General features: G+C 36.8%; 1 protein-coding gene across 1 annotated transcript in view; it reads right to left on the bottom strand.

The window, feature by feature from the left end:
* Window positions 1-21,897, bottom strand: part of FSIP2 (fibrous sheath interacting protein 2) — a 72,028-nt gene that overhangs the window by 10,657 nt on the left and 39,474 nt on the right. Inside the window, exons 14-16 of the mRNA XM_037044747.1 lie at window positions 20,802-21,105; window positions 12,090-20,702; window positions 581-10,062 (exon numbers count right to left, since the gene is read on the bottom strand). Of these exons, the coding sequence (XP_036900642.1) occupies window positions 581-10,062; window positions 12,090-20,702; window positions 20,802-21,105 (18,399 nt within the window). The remainder of the gene's footprint in view (window positions 1-580; window positions 10,063-12,089; window positions 20,703-20,801; window positions 21,106-21,897) is intronic.

The following is a 21,897-nucleotide window of genomic DNA, read 5'->3' on the forward strand; positions in this document are numbered from 1 at the left end:
TGAAAAAGGCTGATATTATCCATCTGAAATAACAAGAAACTAGTATAACTTACAAGTTTGTAATCTAATGTTTGTTGATAAATGTTGTTAAAAGTAAAAAGAGTGCTACTACGGTAGAGCCTTAAGTTTGATAAGTTTAAATTACTATATGTAGTTTTTAAAACTTCATATATCCTAATATTCTAACTGGCCCCTTTGAACACCTTTAGATATCCAAAAGAAGAACTGTAGGAACTATATAAGACTGTTTTTTGGTGACTCTTCAAATGAAGATTGTAATCAGTCAGCTCGATTTTTATTATTAAGGGTATGTCCGTGTATTCTTCTTCTATAACTTTTTAAAAATCAAGTTTAAGCCAATTGTCTTAGGAACACTAGCTCGAGACCTTTAAAGTGAACCACGGATATATCAAGTCCAATAGGTTATGGGACCATATGGATGAACCAGTGCAGCCAATCCTCCCATTGGGCTGGGCTATAACAAAAAAATGCAGTCAGAAATACATATTTGAGGAAAGGAATCATAGAACCACTGTGTCTCCCTCTTCACCTCTTTTTCTATGGTGGCTTCAGCACTCACCTCTAAGGGTTTCACATTCAGCCGTCCCGTGTTACTCAATGAGGTGCGCCTTTCTTTCTTTATCTTTCTCATATTAGGTGTGTCTGATGAAGAGTAACTTCTCCCATTTATTGATGCTCTTCTCACTTCTGCTATGCTGTGTCCAGTGTTTCTTAAACATTCCATCTGAAGTTTCTCAAGAGGTTGAGTTTTTATAGAAATGACAGCTAAGTGGTCTGAAATAATGCCTGGATCTACTTTGAGTGGTTTATTTCCAATATGCGGAACTATTTTAACTGGCATTTCCTCTCCAATTGAACTTTGACTTAACTCTTCTCTCTCTTTGTCAGGGATCATTTTAAAAGCATGGTCTTCTGCCTTTTCAATGATTTTACTAGTGTCTAGATCACTAAAGAGATCAACATTTGAATTCTTTGAGTCATCTGTATTTACGGGAAAGTTTGAAACCTCATTAATGATTAAACTGGCCACCTTTTTAGGGAAGACTCTGTTTTTATTTTTTATGTCATGGTAAAGGTCTTTCTGGCTTCCAGATTGAAGCAGCACATTACTATAAACAGAGTCAATAACCTGAGAAATCATTTCTACACTTTCTGGATTTAGAAACTGCTTTTCAGAATCAGTGGCAACAAGACTAATATTACTTTTGGAAATTTCAGCTGTCACTGATTTTGTCAGTTGAGATGCAATTTTATTTAACTCAGGCTTTGATAGGTTTTCTGCCTCTTTGCTTGAGGCACTTGGCAACCTTATTATTTTTGCCAAGAATAAGGCCAACGCTTCCTCCAAAAATGTGGCGTCTAACATAGAACATTTTCCAGATGCAGACTTTTCCTGGGACTTCAATTCATCAACAATTTTGACCACTTTTTCCATAACTTTGACAGCTTCCAGAACTGTTTCTGAACTTGGTACGTCTTCTTTAACTTGAGATTGAAATTCAGAATTGGAAATTTCCTTCACCACTAAAAATCCTATTATATCAGAGAGGACATTGCTCTTTCCCATTAAATCTTTGAATATAGAAGTATGTGAGCCATAATGGTTTAAAACACTGGTATACACAGAATTAACTACTCTTTCAATAGTTGCATTGTCAGCTAAAGTAACAGTGGGCAATTCCTTGGCTGGTGGTACAAGTTTAATCTGACTTTTTGAGATAAATTCTTGTATTGAATTTAATACTTTTGAGACTACGTTTTGCATTTCAGTTGCTAGAGATGTGTTTCTTTCTTTATCCACTTTTGGAAAGGTGCAAAAAAGCTTTGATAAAAATTTTACAGCTATTTCTTCTATTATGTCATAAGGCAATATATGAGCATGTGATGGTCGAGGCTGGGGAGCATCAGTAGTTTGTATAACATCTTTAAGAATATTTTCAACAATACTGTCAACTTCTATACACTGATGTGGAGTTAGCTCTCCAGAAAAATAGTTCTGCAACTGATTGCCAGACACCTCTCGTAGAACTAAATCAACTATGGCTTCTGAAAGGATTCTGCATCCACTCCCTACACAATTTTGTATAATCTCTTGTGATCCAAACTGTGACAGGAGATTATCATAAATAGAATGAGCCACTAATTGAATAATTTCATCATCATTAGGATGTAAGGATTCCACATATTGAATAACCATATCTTTATCTTTGGAGATCTCTGTTGTGACTGTACTTAATAACTTCATTTGAAGGAAATCGAGTTCAGTGAGCCAGTTGCCCTCAGATGTATTTACTTTGGTTTTGGATACTATGCAGAAAATTTTAGATAAAAGAGCAGAAATCAGATTCTCTAGAAATTCGTGAGGCAGCATGATGCCATATGGTAATGATGTTTGACATTCTTTACTGGCTGTTTGAGCCACCCTTTGGACCTTCTTGACAACCTCCTTAGAGTCCAGAGGCAAACATGCTGAAGCTGGAACCTCGTCACAAAATATCAAATTAAGTTGATGTTCAAAAATTTCATTTATCACTGCACTAGTTAGTCTTCTTGCTAAATTTTCCCCATTACTCTTTATATTCTCACAAATGGAATCTTGAGATCTATATTCCTTCAAAATATTGCATACAGAGGAGTGAACGACTTTGTTAACCAATGTTTTATCGATTGCTAGTGTTCCATCTAAGAAAGGTATGTTATTTTTAGTCACTTTATGCATGTGTGACATTTTATCCATAGTTATTTTCTTAACATTAGATGCGGCTTCATCGGCAGTTGATTCTTTATGCTTGCGACGAACTTTAGGAACTGATGACACCTTAGCCACGGGTGGAGAACACTGATTTTCCTTATTTGGCCTGAACAGCTTAATTTGAGCCTCTGAAAACTCCTTTAACAGTGAATCAATAAGCTTCATAGCTGTGTCGTAGAGTTCAGCTGGATTCTGGCCATCACACACATTTCGACACTGCTCATGTGTCTGTGTTTCTGGTGAGGTAGAAAAGATCAGTTTGTTAACCATTTCGGTGATAACGTCTTCTAAAAATTTAGCAAGAAAAATTCCAGGTTCATCTTCTGGTGGGTCTTGAGGACTGTCTGGTTTACTAGATTCATTTTTAATCACCTTAACTTCCACTCTGTCTTTTTCTCTCTGTTTTTCCCCTCTTTCATGCTCTCTCTCTTTGTCTTTTTCGTTTTCATTCTCTTTGGCAGGGAGATTTTCATTAATTGAGGGGGATAAATCCTTTGTTGAAGCATACTGTGCAAAATCCTTGCTAAACTCTTGAATTACAGGAAATGTCTCGCTTGAGGGACTTTGAAGATTTGAATAACCTACTGATTCTTGAGAACAACTCTCCTTAGAAACTGTTTGTAAAATATTATCATAAATATTTTCAGTGATATTTTGAACACATTCATCAGCTGAGTAGTGTCTCTCATTTACATCTATTAGAGGTGGACTGTCTTTTCTCTCCTCAATGTTTGGCGTTTGGATTACTGTTTTCCCAGTTGTTTCTGCTGTCCCTGCATTTCTCACTTTGGGTGTCAAAAATAACTGGAAGGGCTTCTCTTCCATTTGAAATAGATTTTCTCTTGTTTTACCAATCTTCTTTTCATTGTTTTTTTCAATATCTGGTCCAAGTATTTCTTCCTTACATGCCGTATCATCAGAGGCCTCCAGCACTTGTGTGGATACCTCATTACCTTGCCCCTCTTTGTCTTTTGAAGCTGATTTGTGTTTCTTGTCAGTTTCATCATCTTTAAGTGTTCCCCCCAAATCTGGATTCCGAGTACCTTCATTTTTCACACTAGTATTTGGAGATGTAACTTTTGTTACAGTCCCAGGATATTTTTTAATTGAAGTTGCCATTTTAATTTCATTCTCTTTCTTTTCATTTGTCACACCTGCAGCTGACCTTGAACACAGGTTAACAATGTTGTCTTTCACAGTTTCAGGTAGAGAGGTAACTTTTGGATCTTGAATGTCGCCTTTTTTAATAGATGTCTCCTCAGTTTGGAAACTTTTCTTTATACTCATTACACTTCTATGTATGCCCAAAGTGTCTAACAAATTTCTCTGGTCTGAGGTTGGAGAAGTGTGCTTGTATGGCTGTTCTGAAAAAGTAAGTCGGTTTCCTTTTACACATCTATTCTGTGTGGGGCTTTTCTGTGGTAGGTGTTGAACCTTTTGTGTAATGTTCTCTGGATTTAGAAATGAAAAGAAGGTGGATGACCAGTCTCCTGAAAAAAGTGGTTGAATCTTGAAAGCAGAGATTGCCTTTTGGGCTAAATTAGCAATCATTTCTATTCCACTGTTACTTTTATCATCCTTCTGAATTTCGTTAGACTTACCTATGAATTGATCGTACACAAAATCGGATATCTTATCAACTGTGTCTTTATCAATTGGTGGAAAAGCAAACATTTCTTCCGCATTTGGTAGAACTTTGATGTCATTTTTCCTAAATTCTCCTATCAGAGAGTTTGCAAATTTTATAGCCAAGCCCACAATGTCTGTCTCTGGCATTTCTTTTTTCTCCAAAGCTTCAGTAATATTTGGAAGAGAATAAAATTTGCGAGCAAGGTCAACAATTACATCTTCTAAAAACGTGGCTGAATATAGAGAAGTCTGTGTTTTTTCTTCACCACTTTTGGTGAGTACAGAGACATGGTCATCGTTACTGCAAGAGGATTCTTCACCGTGTAAAAATGGTTGCAGGTGATGATCCATGATTTCCTTCATAATAAAACCAGCTATTTTACTGAGGAATGAGCCTCCTTTTTTGTCTGCATCTTTTTGCACTTCGGCTTGAAATTCAGATTTTTTCAAGATATTACTACATATAGAATCAACCAAATTCTCAATCGCTTCTAACTGCGTAGTACTTTCTACATTGTCTTCTGCCATGGCTACACAAACTTCATGTTCAGAAATTTCTTTGATAATTTCATCAGTCACTTTTGAAGCTGCATCCTCAAACTCATAATCTGGTGAGACGTCTTCCTCTTTTAGTTCACTTTCAGTGTCAGTTGAAGGGAAGAAATGCCCTAGAAGCTTGGAAGTTATATCTTGTAAAAGAGAGCGAGGCAGCATAGTAACACATGATGGGAAGGTGTAACTATCCTTCAAGATGACACTTAGCACTTTTCTGATGATATTATCAGCTTTAGGGGAGGTATAGGAAGAAGACACTAATTCTCCTGAAACTAACGACTGCACCTGATAATCATAAATTTCTTCCAGCAGCAAATGATATATTTTCCTTCCAAAACAAATAGTGTCACTTTGTATAACTCTGTATACTTGAATCAGAGATTTATATTCATCTAATATTTTTTCATAAATTTGGTTGACTGTTTTTTGAACCATTTCTTTGTACCTGTCTGAAAAACATATATCATTATCAAAATAATCTGCAAGTAAAATCTCTGATGTGGTGAACTCCAGAACAATTGATTTTACTAATGTTGTAACAATGCTAGTAATTTTGACTTTTACTGTATCTGGGTTTTCAGCAACCAAGACATTGTGTGAGAATGCATAAAGGAGTTTACACAAAAGTTCAGAAATTACTTCCTCCAAAAAGACAGCTGAGTTCACTATGAGAGACAACTCTCTTTGTTTAGACTCAATTGGTTTTTGTTTATCACTTGGATCAAATGCAGCTGAAATGAAAGTCTTATCTCTAGCTGAAAATGACTGAAGATGATGGTTAAATATTTCTTTTATTATAAAACTTGCTATTTTTGAAGCAGGTATGTTACTTATATCTTTTTTATCTTTTGTAAGAGAATGGTAGACATTGGAATGTGACAGATCAGCATGAATGGCATCAACCATGGATTGAACATCTTTCTCTGAAATCATACTTTGTTTTCCATTGCCGTGTTTGACAATACACACTGCGTGTTTTGAAATTATTGATACAATTTCATCTATCAGTTTTATGACTGTATTACTTACATCTGATTGGGAGGTATCTGTGCATTCTGCACTGGAGGCCAGTGGACTCATTTGAGATATAAGCTGGGTGACAATTTTTTCCAAATGAGTATGTGATAACTTAGTCGTATATATTGTTGATGTCTGTCTTCGGAATCTTGATTTAGTAATGTCACATTGAATTCTGTTTATCAAAACATTAGCATTTAGTTTGGAGAGTGACTGACAAGGAAGCTTTCCTATTATATTTGAATGAATTTGGAAATCAGAAATTTCGGCCAGGATGATCTTAGTTATCCTCGCAGCCAATGTCTTTGCATCATTTAGAAAACCATTATTGGCCATTATTTTCATGTCATACTCTTGTAAAACTTTACTGAATACCACATCAATAATATTTTTGACTACATCTCTCTCCACTGGAGGCAAACAAAATTGTTCTTCTGCATTCTCTATAATGCTAACTTGGGCTTTTGAGAATTCCTCTGCTATCAAATGTATGAGTTTTTTAGCTTTATCAAAAAGTTCATCTTCTGAATCTCTTACTGATTTTGTTTGTACAATGCCTAACACCCTGTGGAATATTTTGTACAAAACTCCAGAAACCACATCTTCCAAAAAAGTTGAAGAATAAACACTAGCATAAAACCACTGCCTTGTCTCATTGTCAAGATATTTGTTTGAAGAGGAAGGCAAGGACTTTCCATCTAGAAATGGCTGGAGATGGTGCTGACAAATATACTTAATGATAAAACCTGCTATTCTATCAATGAGAACATTGTTACTCCCTGTGATATTTTGCTCAACTGATTCTTGAGACTCGGAGTTTTGTGAAATATTTTTGAATACTGAGTCAACAAGATGGTGAACATCGTCTTCTGAATAAACAAACTTTGTTTCTTCTTCATCTTTTGAGAAGTGAATTTCATGTTGAGAAATTTTCATCCTGATATCATTGATTATATTTGAAGCAATTTCATTGAAATTCACTTTTGATCTATCTTTTGGAGATTCTGTGTTCAGGACAATGTTAGGTGCAGAAGGAAAGATTCTAGATAATAATACTCCAATCATGTCTTCTAAAAATTTGTAAGGTAGCAAAGTGTTATATGGAGATAAACTCTGACTTTGCATGGTAGATTTATTGATATTACTAATAATATCCTGAATGATATTCTCAGCTGTGGAAATAGAGTGGGAAGGTGATGTCAAATCCCCAGAAAACAGTGGATGAAGAAGGCAATCTGAAATAGCTGCTATAATTAAATTGGTAATATTTTCCACAAAATTTTCACTTTCTTTAGACTCTTTGTCAAACTCTGGGTCTAGCCCATGCTGTTTCAAAACATTTTTATAAACTGAGGTGACGAGTTCATTCACAATGTCTGTATCTACAGAGGAGTAAGACTGCTCTTTGTCATCACATAGAACAGGAATTTTAGCTTTGTCGAAATGGCTATTTATTGAGTTCACTATTTTCTGTGCCATGTTTTCCAGCTCAATTTCAGTGTTATCCTTTGGACTGAAAATCTTTGATAAAAGTTTGGCAACAATTTCCCTGATGAATATGTCAGGGTAAATACCTATGGGTGATGGCGTCTTGGGTTCATGTGACTCTATGACTTCACTGAGGACCTGTTTAACCATGTTTGCTATCACATCCAATGGTGTATTCGGACGAGGCAAATCTTCTTCACACAAAAATGGTTGAAGATGATTTTCAATAACCTCTTGGATAATAAAACTAGCTATTCGGTCAACCATAGTTGGGCTTCGGCTGACTAAACTTTTCTGTATTGAAACAAGAGAGTCAGACATTTGCATGATATTACTGTAAACAGAATTCACCATCTTCTGGAGGTTTTTTCCTGTACATAGATGTTGATCATTATATATAGTGAACCAAATTTTATGTTTTGAAATGGCTGATATAACCTTATTGACTATACAGTTAGACAATTCATTAAAATCTGAAGTCGTGAAATGTTTTTTCCCCAAAGAGTTAGCCTTCCTGGGTGGAGCAATGAGTTGAGATAGAAGTCTTCTGATGACATCTTCTAAAAATGAGTGTGATAACCTTGTGCTATAGCATGCCGAACTTGACTTTGACGTAAATTCTCTCAGGTTATTTTGTAGTTTCTGCAGTATTATTTCAGCTTTGAGAGGGTAGTAGGAATTAGGCGTGAGCTTTTCCATGATGCAAGGTGGGAGCTGGTAGTCCAAAGTCTCTAATAATACACATTTAGTTATTTGTTCTGCTATTGAGGCATTGTCATGTGCCAGATTACCACCGCAGGTTACTTTTGATTTATATTTCTGTAAAACAGCATCATAAACCGAGTCAACAATGCTACTAACACTTTCTTTATGGACTGGGGAAAAGCACAGCCTTTCTTCAGCGTTCCGTAAAACAGTGACATGCGCATTATTAAACTCATTCACTACATTGTTGACAAATAATGTATTCATCTCATTAAGCCAGGCCTCAGTAATGTTTTCACTTTTGCCCCACAAGGAAGTAGAGAGATTAAAAAACAGTTCTGAAATTATTTCCTCTAAAAATGTGGCTGAATAAACTGCTGTATTTACATCTCCCAGATTTAGCTTATTGTGGATGGCTATTGTATCCATATTCTTTGTTTCCTGTCTTTTAAGAGGTGACAAAAAAGAGGAATTTATTGCACACTTCTTGCCAAATGGTGCTTGTGTCACGGAGCTAACCTTACTGGGATTATTCAGGGATCCTGTCAAAGCATTACCCTCATAATTCATGAATCTTAAAGGATATGTACCTTGTTCTAATTCTGCTAATTCTGGCCTTTTTGCTTTTATAAAACTAGACTGTATTTCTCTTGCTCTATATTTTAAATGCTTGTTTGCAGTAGGTGGACCCTGGGAGAGTTGCATACTGTGACATAGTTTATCCATCAATGATTTAACCAAACTGTGGGAAATGATTGTGAGCATGGAGTCTGATGACAATAAATCTTGATCCATTTTTGCCAGATGTTCCAAAAGGTCTGACTTGTAAGCTCCTTGAAAATGTTCATAGTCCATTGCTCGCCTACAATAATCAAATTCTTCATCTTCCACACTTTGAAGTATTTTTAAAAGCTGACATTCTTCTGCTGATATTTCATCAGTAAGAGAGCCATTATCAAGAAAGCCAGTGCTTGTGCATTTTTCCAAAAGTGTTCTAATAAGTTTCTGACACACGACATTGAGAAGAAAAACTGAATTGGGAGTGAGCCCTAAGTTACTTCCAAGTATGCTATTCCTTTGCTGATCATTCAAGGATGAGAAAAATGTTCTTGCTTTATCAGAATCCACAGTGTTATCTGGGTGTTCATCTGGAGAAAATAAATCTAAAACAATATTGAAGACTTTATTGACTACTTCTTTGGATTCACGAGTTTCTAGGTTGCTAACTAGCCTGCCTAACTTATGTGCAAGGTAATTTAATTTATTCTTTTGAATGAGATGGTCGTTTTGCTGAGTAGATGATTCCCAATCTGTGCAACCCATCTGTGTTTTCATGGTATTTGTTTTGTTGCAAATTGGCACACTATTGCTTCTAAGCCTGGAAAATGATTTATTTCTTCTATTGCTTTCAAAGTGATGAGTTATTCCTATTTTTTTGGACAGTACATGAATCACTCCTATTAAGAGATCCTGAAAAAGATTATCAAAGTCAGCAGCAACTATTCCTGGGCAATAAATGTACTTTGTTTCTAAAGAACACATTTGCTGTTCAATGTTAGCCTCTATAAAGTTACTATTAAAAAGGGTTTTAGTAATCATTTCGGAAATACTTAAAGCAAGTTCTCCAATAGATATTGACCTGCTTCCAAACACTTGAGAATAAATTAAAATAACCTTGTTAAACCCTACATTTTGTTTTTCCCATGCTCTCTCCTTTTCTCTACCATCTTTGGTGCTATCAGAAATGTTTAAAATTAAATGGCAAATGACACACTCAGTGAGATGTTCACGTAATTGATAAAGTGAAGAACCACTGTATACGGTTCTTAGAGGCTGTTTTGCTTCATATTCTTTCCTTGATAGTGTAGAAACAATAGACATCTTCTCACTGGACACTTAAAAAAAGAAAACACAATTATTAGCATGCAGTAAGATAAATATGGAAAATTCAATATATCAACAATTATTTACAGCCCTGGCTGGTGTAGCTCAGTAAATTGAGTGCGGGCCTGCGAACCACATGATCGGTGTTCGATTCCCAGTCAGGGCACATGTCTGGGTTGCAGGCCAGTTCCCGGCAGGGGCCAGTTCCCAGCAGGGGATGCACAAAAAGCAGCCATACATTAATGTTTCTCTTCCTCTCTCCTTCCCTACCCCTCTAAAGAAAAATAAATAAAATATTTTAAAAAATAATTATTTACATATAACTCTCACGTTTGGAACAGCTCACTAAAGAAAAAGAAAAATATAGTCAAGAAAAATTGGTCTTTCTTCTAATAGTTATTTCCCATCTTGTGGAATCTTAATTTTAGCCAGAAACTTGATAAAAAGAACTGCAGGAAATTCAAATTCCTAAGTTAAATGCTGATATCTGCCTTGCTTAATTGGTTATGGACCCTAAGAAGTTGGAAACTCTGGGGTAGAAATATTTTCAAGTTGAATTTCACATCCTAGCACATCTGCAGTGATCTCAGAGACCTCATGTAATTACATATGAAATATTTTTTAGTTAAAACATTTAATGTTATTCTATATATTACTTTTAGGAAACTAAGGGGGTGTGTTGCAATAACAACTTAACTGAAATAAAAGTGTGCTAGCTCCAAAAATGTAAGGGATGGATGACTGTGTTGGTAGTCCTTTAATCTTTAGATTGCAGTTGTTTTTACAAAAATGGAAGGCCAAGCCAGCCAGACTCAGGACTCCATTCTTGCTTCCATTCCACAGAGTATTTACTGCAAATCATGTACCTGGTTGGGATGGCCAATTTTTTTTGAATGTTGGTGAGAGCAGCTCTTCTTTCTCAAAACTTCCTCGGAACTTAATAATTGGTTGTACCCCCGCATGTGGAGTCAGGTAAGTCTTTGTGGAGATGGGAGGCTTTTAGCTGAGCTTTGACTGCTGGATAAGACTTGCCCACACTGAGATGAAGGGAATGAGGAACGAAATGTTCCATCTGAAAGGGGGAACCTAAGTGGCACCACTCAAAGGCCCTGGACATGTCTAAGAATAGAGAATTGATTTGCCAGAAGAACCAAATGTCAATGGGATAGAATTATGAATCCTCTTTTGTTAGTTTTGTTTTTCTTTTTTAAGTTCAACTAGCTATGCTTGGAGAAAATTTGTTTTTTAGCTTGCAGCTGCAGTCAAACAACTGTCCACCTTCAAAAAAATGCCAGTTTTAAGAATGAAAAATTACCTCTTCCTGCAGGTGTTAGGATGGTATTATATGCTCTTACTTGAATGTCGGGCAAGTGACTTATCTGGACTGGTAATGCAGCAACTCACTACTGGTAAATGGAGTCATTGCTCCAGGAAAGGGCTATTCTAGTATTATTAGATTCAATTTTATGAAATTGCCAGTAATCAATAGGTTTGGACATACAAAAATGGCTCTTACGTGTGGTTCAACCTAACATACACAGACAAGCATTCTTAGAAAAGGAGTGAAAATATCTTTGTAAGAATATGTTTAGAGTACTACACCTAAAAGAAATTCAAGAATACCTTAATGTAAACAAGATATTCAATACCTCTATTCTTATAAACTGTGAATAATGGCAAAGACTTCAACTGCACACCTTGAAAATGTGAATCTCTAAGCCACAATCAATGAACTGTGGCTTTGGTATAAAGAAGCCATGCACAAGAACTTTGAAAACTCTTTGGAACTTATATCTTATGTTCAGCTCTGCTTTAATATAGTCTTATTTTCTCTCACAGGCAACGAACTCTTTCAGGTTCAAATCATGTGTTACACATTTTTTTAAAGTATCCTGATATATTAAGGAGTATTAAATACCTCAGCTACTAGGCTGTTTTCAGAAAAAACAGGAACTGTGGCTTCTCAGATAGGAAATCTTTAAACATACCCATTTTTTCTAAATTATGCCAATTTTAAAGTAAGTTATCTCTTGCTTACCTCTGGTTTTGAAATTCTGGAAATAGGCGACCACAGATGTGGTTACATGTCTTGCTACCAAGTTAATTTCATTTGGACCCAATTCATGATCAGCAAAAGCAATGACGCCGAATTCCTTCAGAGTCTTTATCTTTGGGTGATTAATGTGCTCCCATTTTTGCAGTAAAGAAAAATCTCCCCTGCTTGCTTCAGAATTTTTGTTTTGTTCTTCAAGTATACAGCTGATCCTTTTATCCCACATCCCTAGCAAACTTTCCTTCTCGTTCTTTTGTCCTCCAGGGTTTTGCTTTGATATAAAAAACGGTTTCATTGTTTCCATGCTTTCATTACTGGGTGGTTGACTTGGAAAACCGTAGCTCAGCAGCACAGTATTGACAATATTTTCTGCAGCTAAGCATATTTTGAGTGGTGAAACCGCTGTTTGAGTCTGGTTTGGTTCAACAATTGGTTTTAGGGCCTCGTAACGAAACACTTTTGGATTTCCACCTCTTCCCATTTCTATGAATGACATGCCTTGCTTTAGTGATTCTTCTGTGGATTCATTCACTTTCTTAAACAGTTTTTGTAAGACGCTGCCTTCAGGAAGGGAGCTATTTCCTTTTGTGGATTGATAAATTGGCCATCCCCTTGAACCATAGTTCTGTACTTTGTTTCTTAAGCATGCTGGTGCATTTTCTGAATCAGGCCTTTCCATCGGCTCTGAGCTTTTAATTGGGTCTTCTGCAGAGTCTCTGACACACGAAGGTAAATTTGACGATGCCCTGTAGTTTTGTTTCATATCTTCCTCAGAATGAAACATCCAACCAGGTACACTGATTTGTGGAGGATTATTCGTAAAGCTAACTTGCTTTAACTTTGACTTGGGGATTTTCGTGTTAGTTGCTAATTCAACCTGATTAACAATGTAGGTATTTTCCACTCTCGGGCACAAACTTTCCATTGGAAGGTTTTTGATTAGAGACTCATTGAAATAAGTACACTGGTCTATCAGTGTGCCAATGATCTCACTTGCTACAATGTTCTCATTCAATATGCTGATTGATGATGGTTCTATTTGGGTTATTTCTTTGTCTAGCTCATTCTTAATTATGCCAAGCATGTCACTGATGATATTAACTGCATATGTGAGCAATTCTGAATGAAAGGAATGAACACGTCGAAGAGTATTCTGTACATTTTCCTTGGAAATAACACTACTTGACTTAGCTTCATCAGAAAACTTTTTCAGTGGTTGTAATTTTGGCAACATCTTTTTGGTTAATAGTCTCTGTTGGACAGGAAAAAGGTTTTCTATAGGCATTTTCACTATTTCAGAAAACTCATATTTAGAGATATGTTTAAACTGCAAGTCTATAAATGACTCTAATATGTTTAAAACCCTTTCTACAATTTCTTGAACAACTTGCTTGCTAGAGCCCGACGAAGTTTGGTCTTTTGTGTTCATGTTGTGGATGGGTGCACTGCTGAGGCTATCCTTGGTGGAAAAACTACACTTTCTGCTTGCTGGAGTTTCTTTACTCTCTCGGGTGGGCATCCGGGACAAAAAGCACAGCTGTAATTTTTCAAATAGCATTTCAACAATTTCGCGTCCAAACATATTAATTTGTGCTTTGGTATCCTCAGCTCTGGTAGAAGTTCTTTTAAAACAGTTATGAAACTTACTTCCACCATCCTCAAGATGTGGCAAATTTAAAAGCGAGAGAGAATATTTTAGATCTTTTGCTTTTATTGAAATTACAGTTAAAACATTTTCAGCTATCATCAATAAGTTACATTTTTCACTTTCTGTGTCATTGGATTCTGCTTGCCATTTGTCAAACATCTTTTTAAGTACACCATCTTTAGGAAAAATCTGTTCTAGCTGTGAAGAAACATTTTCCAAGTAAAAACATGCCTGTGTTTTGGCACGAGACCCTGCCCCTGCATTCTCCTGTGAGTGTCTGAGGTCATCCAGACGCGAGAGTTTGATGGGATGAGCCAAACTCTGGTTATTTGTAGCATATAATTCTTGCAAAACTGTATTAACTATTTCATTTGCTGCCATAATTTCATCAAAGGGCAGAGCTTTCCCATTTACCATTGCTTTAGTGTGCCTCACCTTTTCAAATTCTTTCACGGTTGTTTCCAGGATATCACTTATTATGTGCTTGGCGTACGTTGTGAGTTCTGAAGTGGGCAGTTTCATTTCTAGTAAGCTTTTGACATCCCCTGCTGTGAGGCTATGTGACTTCCCGATGGCAGTCTTGGGCTGGCTGTCTTTCAGCGTTTTCTCTCCAGGTCCTAACTTGGTCTTGCTTTTGGCCTTAACACTGCTACGTCCTAGGGGCAGTTTTGTCCTAAATTTAGGTAAAGAGCTGACTTTTGATTTTGCTTTTAAATTTGTCTTAAACCCTGGCTGAAAGCTGCCCTTAGGCCCCACTTTAAAACTATGCGGGCTTAGAGGTTGCAACTCATCCAAACCACCTTCAGGATATGAAGCATCTCTTAGATGAAATGAAGCAAAACTAGTGATCTTATTGACGACCATTTGGACCAAATCCCTCCCCACTTGCAATGGTGAATATCGCAGAGACCTGTTTTCTAACAGAGAGACATTGTCGTTGCCCAGGTGAGGATAAACCTGCCGTGTCGCGTATCTAGTGGAATCACTCCCTTTTCCGGCTTGTTTAGGTTCTGTGGTACATGATGGCTTCTTGGGTGGAGTATCATTGTTGTCAAATGCTGCTTCTCTTTTATTACTTTCATACAGAGATGATACAACTACAGAGTACATTTCCCCTAAAACGATTTTGATTATGTCATTTGCTACACTATTAATATGTGGTTGAGAAAAGTTTTTTTGTGTTATGACTGATGTTCTAATTTTAGAATTAGATGCAAAGTAGGGGTTTTCATTAAAAGGAGGCAAATGGCCTTTGATTTCCAGTACTCGTTGGTACACTTCATTTAAAACCTCGTTCACTGCACTGAGCAAGGCAGCTTTCTCCTTTTGTTTTGATTCTTCATCTCTCAAAAAAATTTCTTCCAAAACAATTCTCTGGCTCTCCTTTTCCATTCTCATTTGGTCTTGTTCTAATGGATACTGTGAAAACAGAGATAATTTGGTGTTTTCTTCCTGCTCTCTTTGTTCCAACGACATTTCTTTTGATCGAGTTAATTGTGAAAATAAATTGTCTCTTGGGTAAAAACTAATTTCCTTTGCAGATCTTTTATCATTTAAAATCTTTAAGATACTGTTGACTATTTCACTCACAATGATGTTTTCTTGGAATGAAGTCTTGTTTGGATGTGAAGATGCCTTTTGGATTTCCAGGTCTAAGTCATTTTTAATCAGCTTCAAGACGACACTGGCAATAATGTCAGCATATTCCTTAAGACTAGCTTGGGAGAGAGGAATTGTGGCCCCGCGTTTTGCTCCGTAACTGGCATGAGCGGAATCTGTGAGCTCTTGGCTGAGGATAGTTTCAGGGGGTATTTTCAGGACATTCATGTTTGATTCAATTTGGCTTAATTCGTAAAAAATGCTATCATCTTGTTTACAATTTTCCAGTTCCTGGCTAACAAAGGATTTTTCTTTAGGCTGGAAACCAAGAGTAATTAATGACTCTACCCTTTTTGTGGCAAAAGATTCTAACTGCTTAAAGATAGTTTTAGTAATGAAGTTAGCATTCTCCTCACATGGGTCAGGAGCAGATTTCTTGCTGTCTTCTCTCTCTACTACAGTTATCTGACTATCGACGGCGTAAGCTAATTTCAGATTTCTTGAAGATGAAAAATGTTCTGTTTTTCTTTCACTTTTTGACTCCACAAGGGGAAGTGGTTGACACTCTGCTCGTGGAAACACGCCACGAAAGCTAAGGGGCAATCTTGCAGAAGTAGGGTCCTCTGCTTTCATGCCAAGCATGACAGTAGAACCGAGATTATGAAGAACAGTATCCACAACATCACCGGATATCAAAATGACATCTGACTTAGGAACTGAAAGTTTTCGAATGATCTTCTTTACCCCCTCCATGTACATTTCGGAATTTGCTTCTGAGTGTTTACCAGCTATGCTGCGTTTCAGAGTGGGCATAGCAAAAGAGAGATTATTTTGATACAATGTTTTTTCATAAATATCACATAAGATACACTCGATGGTATCTTGTATTTGAAACTGAAGTACATTTCGATATTCAGTCTTCTTAAACATCTTTTCAATGATACCTTCTTGCTGATTGGAATTGAGCTCTTTGTCAGAATTGTTTTTGCCACAGTTACTTTTAGATGATACAATATCTAGCACTGTATTGACAATTTGACTCGCAATACCTTCAGGAACCATAATGTTGTGAGTGAAGAAGGGACTTTTTTTTTCTCTGTCTAACTCATGTTTGATTCCTTGTAAAATTTTTCTGGCCACTTCTGTTGCATGTGTATTTAATTTATTTAAAGAGAGTTGGCATGAACTGGTCTTTTCCAGCATAATATGATCCACTGTGCAGCAAGAAAACTGATAATCAGAGTATGAGTCTTTGGCTGGAAACACTCGGTTTAACGTCCTGTTCTGCTGACTAGGTAAAGCTAATGGAGCTGTGTAGTTGATCTGGGGACAAAAGAGAGATTTTACTTTGGAAGTAGCAAAAGTTTCTAGATTTGTTAATATTGCATGAACAATGTCTTCAGCTACATTTACTGTAACCCGTTTTTCGGCACTGATGCTGGACTGAGCAGCACATGGACTCTTGTCCAGCACAGTGATAGAGGATTTTTGTCCATAGGTGTGTTCATGAAAAGAAACATTTGCTGAAAAGGTGATGGTTTTATACCTATTTTCACTTGCATTTCTCTGTGTCATGGCAACCGAATAAAGTTTATGAAACACAGTTCTAACAATATCATCTACTACTATGATTACATCTGCTTCAGACACTAAAGGATCCAGCATTTTATCTGTAAATGGAACAGATGCTTGAGCAATTGGTTCATCAACATTTTGAGGCACACCACTTAAATGGAAGTGGGAGAGAGAAAGCACATTTAACTGACTGGCCAAAACACCTTGAAAAATTTCATTCAAAATATTTCTAATAATGGGAATGAGTGGAGATTTCTGTGGTTCTTTCAGCTTCACTTCAATTTTGTTCAAGGTTCTTTCTAGAATCCATTGTTTAAAAGAATCTGCTTTAGTTTCTTCTCTTAGTGATGTTCTCTGTCCAGGGAATCCTTTCTCTGTCTGTGCAGAGTCTTCTAGAAACGAATCTGATTCAGCTCCTCCCGGAAGAAAGTTTCCATAAGTTGGTTTGTATCGAAATTTTTCTATGTCTTTCTCTTCAGATTCAGTTTCATTTAACATATCTGAGGATACTGCATCTAAAATTAAATTGACTATGTTCTTAAAAATTTGTTTCTCAGGTGGTGAGGTTTTTACACTTGTCCTCAAATCTAATGCATTCATATTTAATTCTGTTTGAATAGCTTTCAAAATGGTACTTGATACCTTCTTTGCATGTGTGTATAATGTAGACTGCAATAGCTCTTGATGTGTGTCTGTGAAAACACTGGGACTTTCACATTTTAAGTCTACCTTATTGCTTTTTTTATTTTCAGCGCGAGTAGAATCCAGAGTTTCTAAATTTCCACTGGCAAATCCTTCCAGTTTAGCAAAAACCGTATTGAGAATGTCGGAAGCCATAGCTTTCAGTTCATTTAGCTGTGTTTCTTTTGTGCTTCCTGTTTTGGAAGGCACAGGAGCCATAATTTTTGCCTGTTTTTTAGTCTTCTTTTTATTACTCTCCCGAACCATCCTGGAAACGATGCTGGCGATTATGTCAGTGCATTTGGTGATTTCCTCAATAATTGAATCAAATGACAGGCTATCAATATCAAGAGACTCTGAGACAACTTTAATTCCAGAACTTGCAAAATTAGTATCCGTGTCAGCACTGCATAATTTTGCAAGGATATAGTCCAAAATCCCTTTGGAAATGAGCTGAATACTAGACTGCAATTTAGTAGCTATTTGCTGACTCATCTTCTCTCCGGGCTGACCCTCAGGATGTGCTCCTATGAGCTTACACAACATTTCATATAGCGCTTCCCCAATACTATCTAACACTTGCAATCTGGCATTCTCTTTGGGATCTTTTTCACTAAAGTCACTATGGAGAACACAGGGAGTAGCTAAAAACTGGTGAAAAGATTTTTTATCTTGCCTACTGGGCAAAGTGTTTTGATTTTCAACATTGTCAGGTCCATATGAAGTTGAAGGGCTTGGCTTATCTGAAGGGAGTGAAATGCCACTTTGATTTGAATGTTCACTTGATGATAACATTTCACAAATACAAGTTAATAATGGAGATGCCATAATGTCATCGCTGAAACTTGAGACAAGGGATTCTAGGTCATCGGTGTCAGCACAAGATTCTTTACCTGTAAGGAGTTTGGTGTGGTCTGCACCCTGAAGATTTAAGTTTTTCTTATTGAGGTCCAATTCATTCTGGATAGCGTGCAAAACAATGTTCACTACCTTAGTTGTGTAAGTACTAAGTTGAGAGTGTAGTGAAGATTGCTCTGCAAGTGAAGGTTTGAAGCCCATTTGCAATTTTGGATAAACGAGTGACTTCAGCTTTTTAAATACTGCATTAATGATGTTATCAGTCGTGTCTTCTACAGGTCCAAGTTCATTTCCTTCAGACTTTAACAAGGAAGAGTTTGTAGGATCTAAGTTGCATGAAGATAGATATTTCATTTTATTTTCACTGTCAAACCATATTTTCAATGGTTTTCTACTTGGTGCTTCTTTGACCACATTGGGAGTATCAGAACTATAGAAAGAGGTTTGATGAACTGATGCTGAAATGGGACTTCCGGTGCTATTGGGAATGCAGCTTGATGCCTTGTGAAGTATATTTAACACAGCATCTGTTATTTCTTCAGCCACTTTATTAATTTCTGACACAGAGAACATCTGGTCGGTCCACTCTTGAAGTGACAGTCCTTGAGGTTTTTCTGAAAAAAGAGCTGAAGCTTCTTTGCCAGTTTTAATGTCTAAGTGACCAGGAGGGACAGAAGATAAGTCTTTGACCATTTCTGTTAAAATATTTTTGAGTACGTTTTGTGAAGCCTTTTGTATTTGATGCTTTTGATCTTGGCTAAAAATTGAAATGCCTTCATTCAAACAGGGTCTTTTCTCTATAATTTCTTTATTGTTAAAACAAGGGAATTCAGTCTCTAATCCCCCTTCACAAAAGGCAACTCTGTTTTTCACAGAAGCAGGCTTTGTGGGTGCTTTTCTTTTTCTTCTATGTTCAAAACAGGCGTTTCCTTTTGTAAACCAATATTCAGAATTCTGTTCTTGTGCTATTGCTTTTTCATCTTTAATAGATGAATCAAGCACATTTTTCACAATTTTGTCTATTTCCTCATTATCGTCTTCAGAATAAAGAACCATGCCAGGAACGTTAATAGGTGGGAATTGTTTCCTAGGCCTAGGGTCACTAGAGAACCCAGTGCCAGTCAGTCTGTACTTCTCTTCAGTGTCAGAGAGACTTCTCAGCCTAGAGTGTCTACTTTTTTGAACCTCCGCTTTTACTGGCTTCTGATGTAGCTGAGTGAAAATATCATCGAGTAGCTGTAGGAATACGACTGTTTCTTCAGATGCAATAAGTCTCTCATTTTTAAGTTCACTTTGTACATATCCTAGTATAGTGCTGATTGCTTCCTCTATATAGCCAACCAAAGAGGACTGGGAAAAAATATTTGATATTAAATTTTGTATTTCTTCTTTAACAATTAAATTAGCGGCATCAGATTCAGGACTACATTTATTTTTGTCAGCTTTTGTAAGGACCGTATGTGTTGGGTCTGTCATATGCTGCTGATAGGAAAGTTTTGTTGCATCTTTGAGATGAGGAAGTTCATTTTGCCTACAAGCAAGAGCCACCAGCTTTTCTAAAATGGCATGCACCATATCCTCTGCGACGTCACACATGGGTTCCAAAGTGTAAGGCAAGGACGCTGTCAAAGGTTTGCCACTTGATGGAGGAAGATATTCTTCACTGAGTGCTAAGCTTGCATTTGTGTCGGGTGATGACTCTTGTGTAAACATCTCAGCACACTTTTTCTCGACTGCAACCTGTAGCTTTTCAAGCATGTTGTCCACGATCTCTGAAGCTACTAAGCTGACATCAGCATTGGACATCAAGGCTCTCTTTTCAGGCTCACTTTGGTCAACAAAAACTTCAGCGGTAACAGAAGAAATAGAGGGAATGGCTTGGGTTAGATCAGACATTATTTCTTGAAAGATGCTTTCTAAAATCAATTCAGTTTCCCCCTTTAAGTGACACTTAAAGTTAACAAAAATTTTCTTTAAATTCTTTATTTCGGCTTTTGCTTTTTGATCAGCTAAGTGTGGACTCTCTAAGCCATCTGTTTCAGTGGTAGCATCCTTAGACTTGTTTGTGCCTTTTCCAAATGATGCTAAAAGGTAACTATCGGATTTACAACTTCTGAGCTTAGGGCGTACATATATCCTGCTGGTTTTATGACATTTGAGTTCAGAAGTTATAGATTGTCTTTTCATGTGATATGTTTTTCCAACGACTGTTCTTTCCACCTGGGCAGAAGGTGATTCTGTCATGTGGTATGTTTTTTCAACAACTGTTCTTTCTATGTGGGCAGAAGGTGGTCCTGCCATGTGATATGTTTTTTCAACAACTGTTTTCTCCACACGGTCAGGTGATTTTAAAGGTGTAGGTGGTTGCCTTACTGAATTGTCAACTGCAAATGTATGGGGCTCTTCCTGAAATGGTTTAGTTGTTGCAGATGTATAGCTCTCATACGTAAACTCTTCACTGCATGTGCTACAGAAACTTGAACTATCTGAAGAAAGGACAGACTCTTCAGATATGGAGTATGCGTTATACTGCAGCCTCTCTTCATACTTTGTGATGGCTGGGTATAATATACTGGTCACCGTAGCCACGACCCAGGTCATTATGTTCTGAATTGTACTATTCAGTTCTTCAGAGGTTACCTGGAAAAGAAGCAAGCAAGAATGAAAAGAAAATCATGTAAGAACCTACACTATTCTGGGATAGAGGGTAACATATATATTTTTTATATTAGGCAATGTTTAACTGGATACCATCATGGTAATAAAGTGAATGTGTATAGAATCTATTTAGAATTTCAGATTAGTTTCAAATTGGTTTATCTGTATACCATAGAATATTTTCATATACATTCCCATTTGATTCACATTCCCTCAGAACTTTTTATCCCTGACATTTATTGTTGGAATATATGACTTTTTGATTTTCTAAAAGAAAAAAGATCACTAAACTGTCATCTAGAATCATAATATGCAAGTATGGTAGCAAGAAGAAACATAGTATCTCTGACCCAGGAAATTTCTGAAAATACAGCAGATTATTTCTAACAAAGCATTTCTCAAAATAGATGTAGTAAAAACATTTGAGTGCCTTTAGAAGCATCTGGGTAGCTCTTCATTTCCTGATGCAGGGATATGCCTATGACCTGATGGAAATGACTACAGGTAATTGTTAAGAATGATTTCATAGGAAAAAAAGATTAATGCCTTGTGGAGATTGAATGCTTTTGTATCCAACAAAAGAATATCAGTGCAGTTGTCTTGGCTAGAAAGGCGAGGAAAGGTGATGCGATGAAGGAATCACTGGTTTAGATAAAAAATAAAGGCCAACCCAGAACTGAATCTTTGAGACAGGAAGGCTGAACTGGGGCAGGGAAGACGGAGAGTTTCTCATTTTGAGCTGAAAATAAAACACAGGGGCCATCTTTGGATGAC

Source organism: Sturnira hondurensis, unplaced genomic scaffold, assembly GCF_014824575.4.
Source record: "Sturnira hondurensis isolate 20B ecotype Veracruz unplaced genomic scaffold, ASM1482457v3 Scaffold0004136, whole genome shotgun sequence".
Classification (NCBI taxonomy): domain Eukaryota; kingdom Metazoa; phylum Chordata; class Mammalia; order Chiroptera; family Phyllostomidae; genus Sturnira; species Sturnira hondurensis.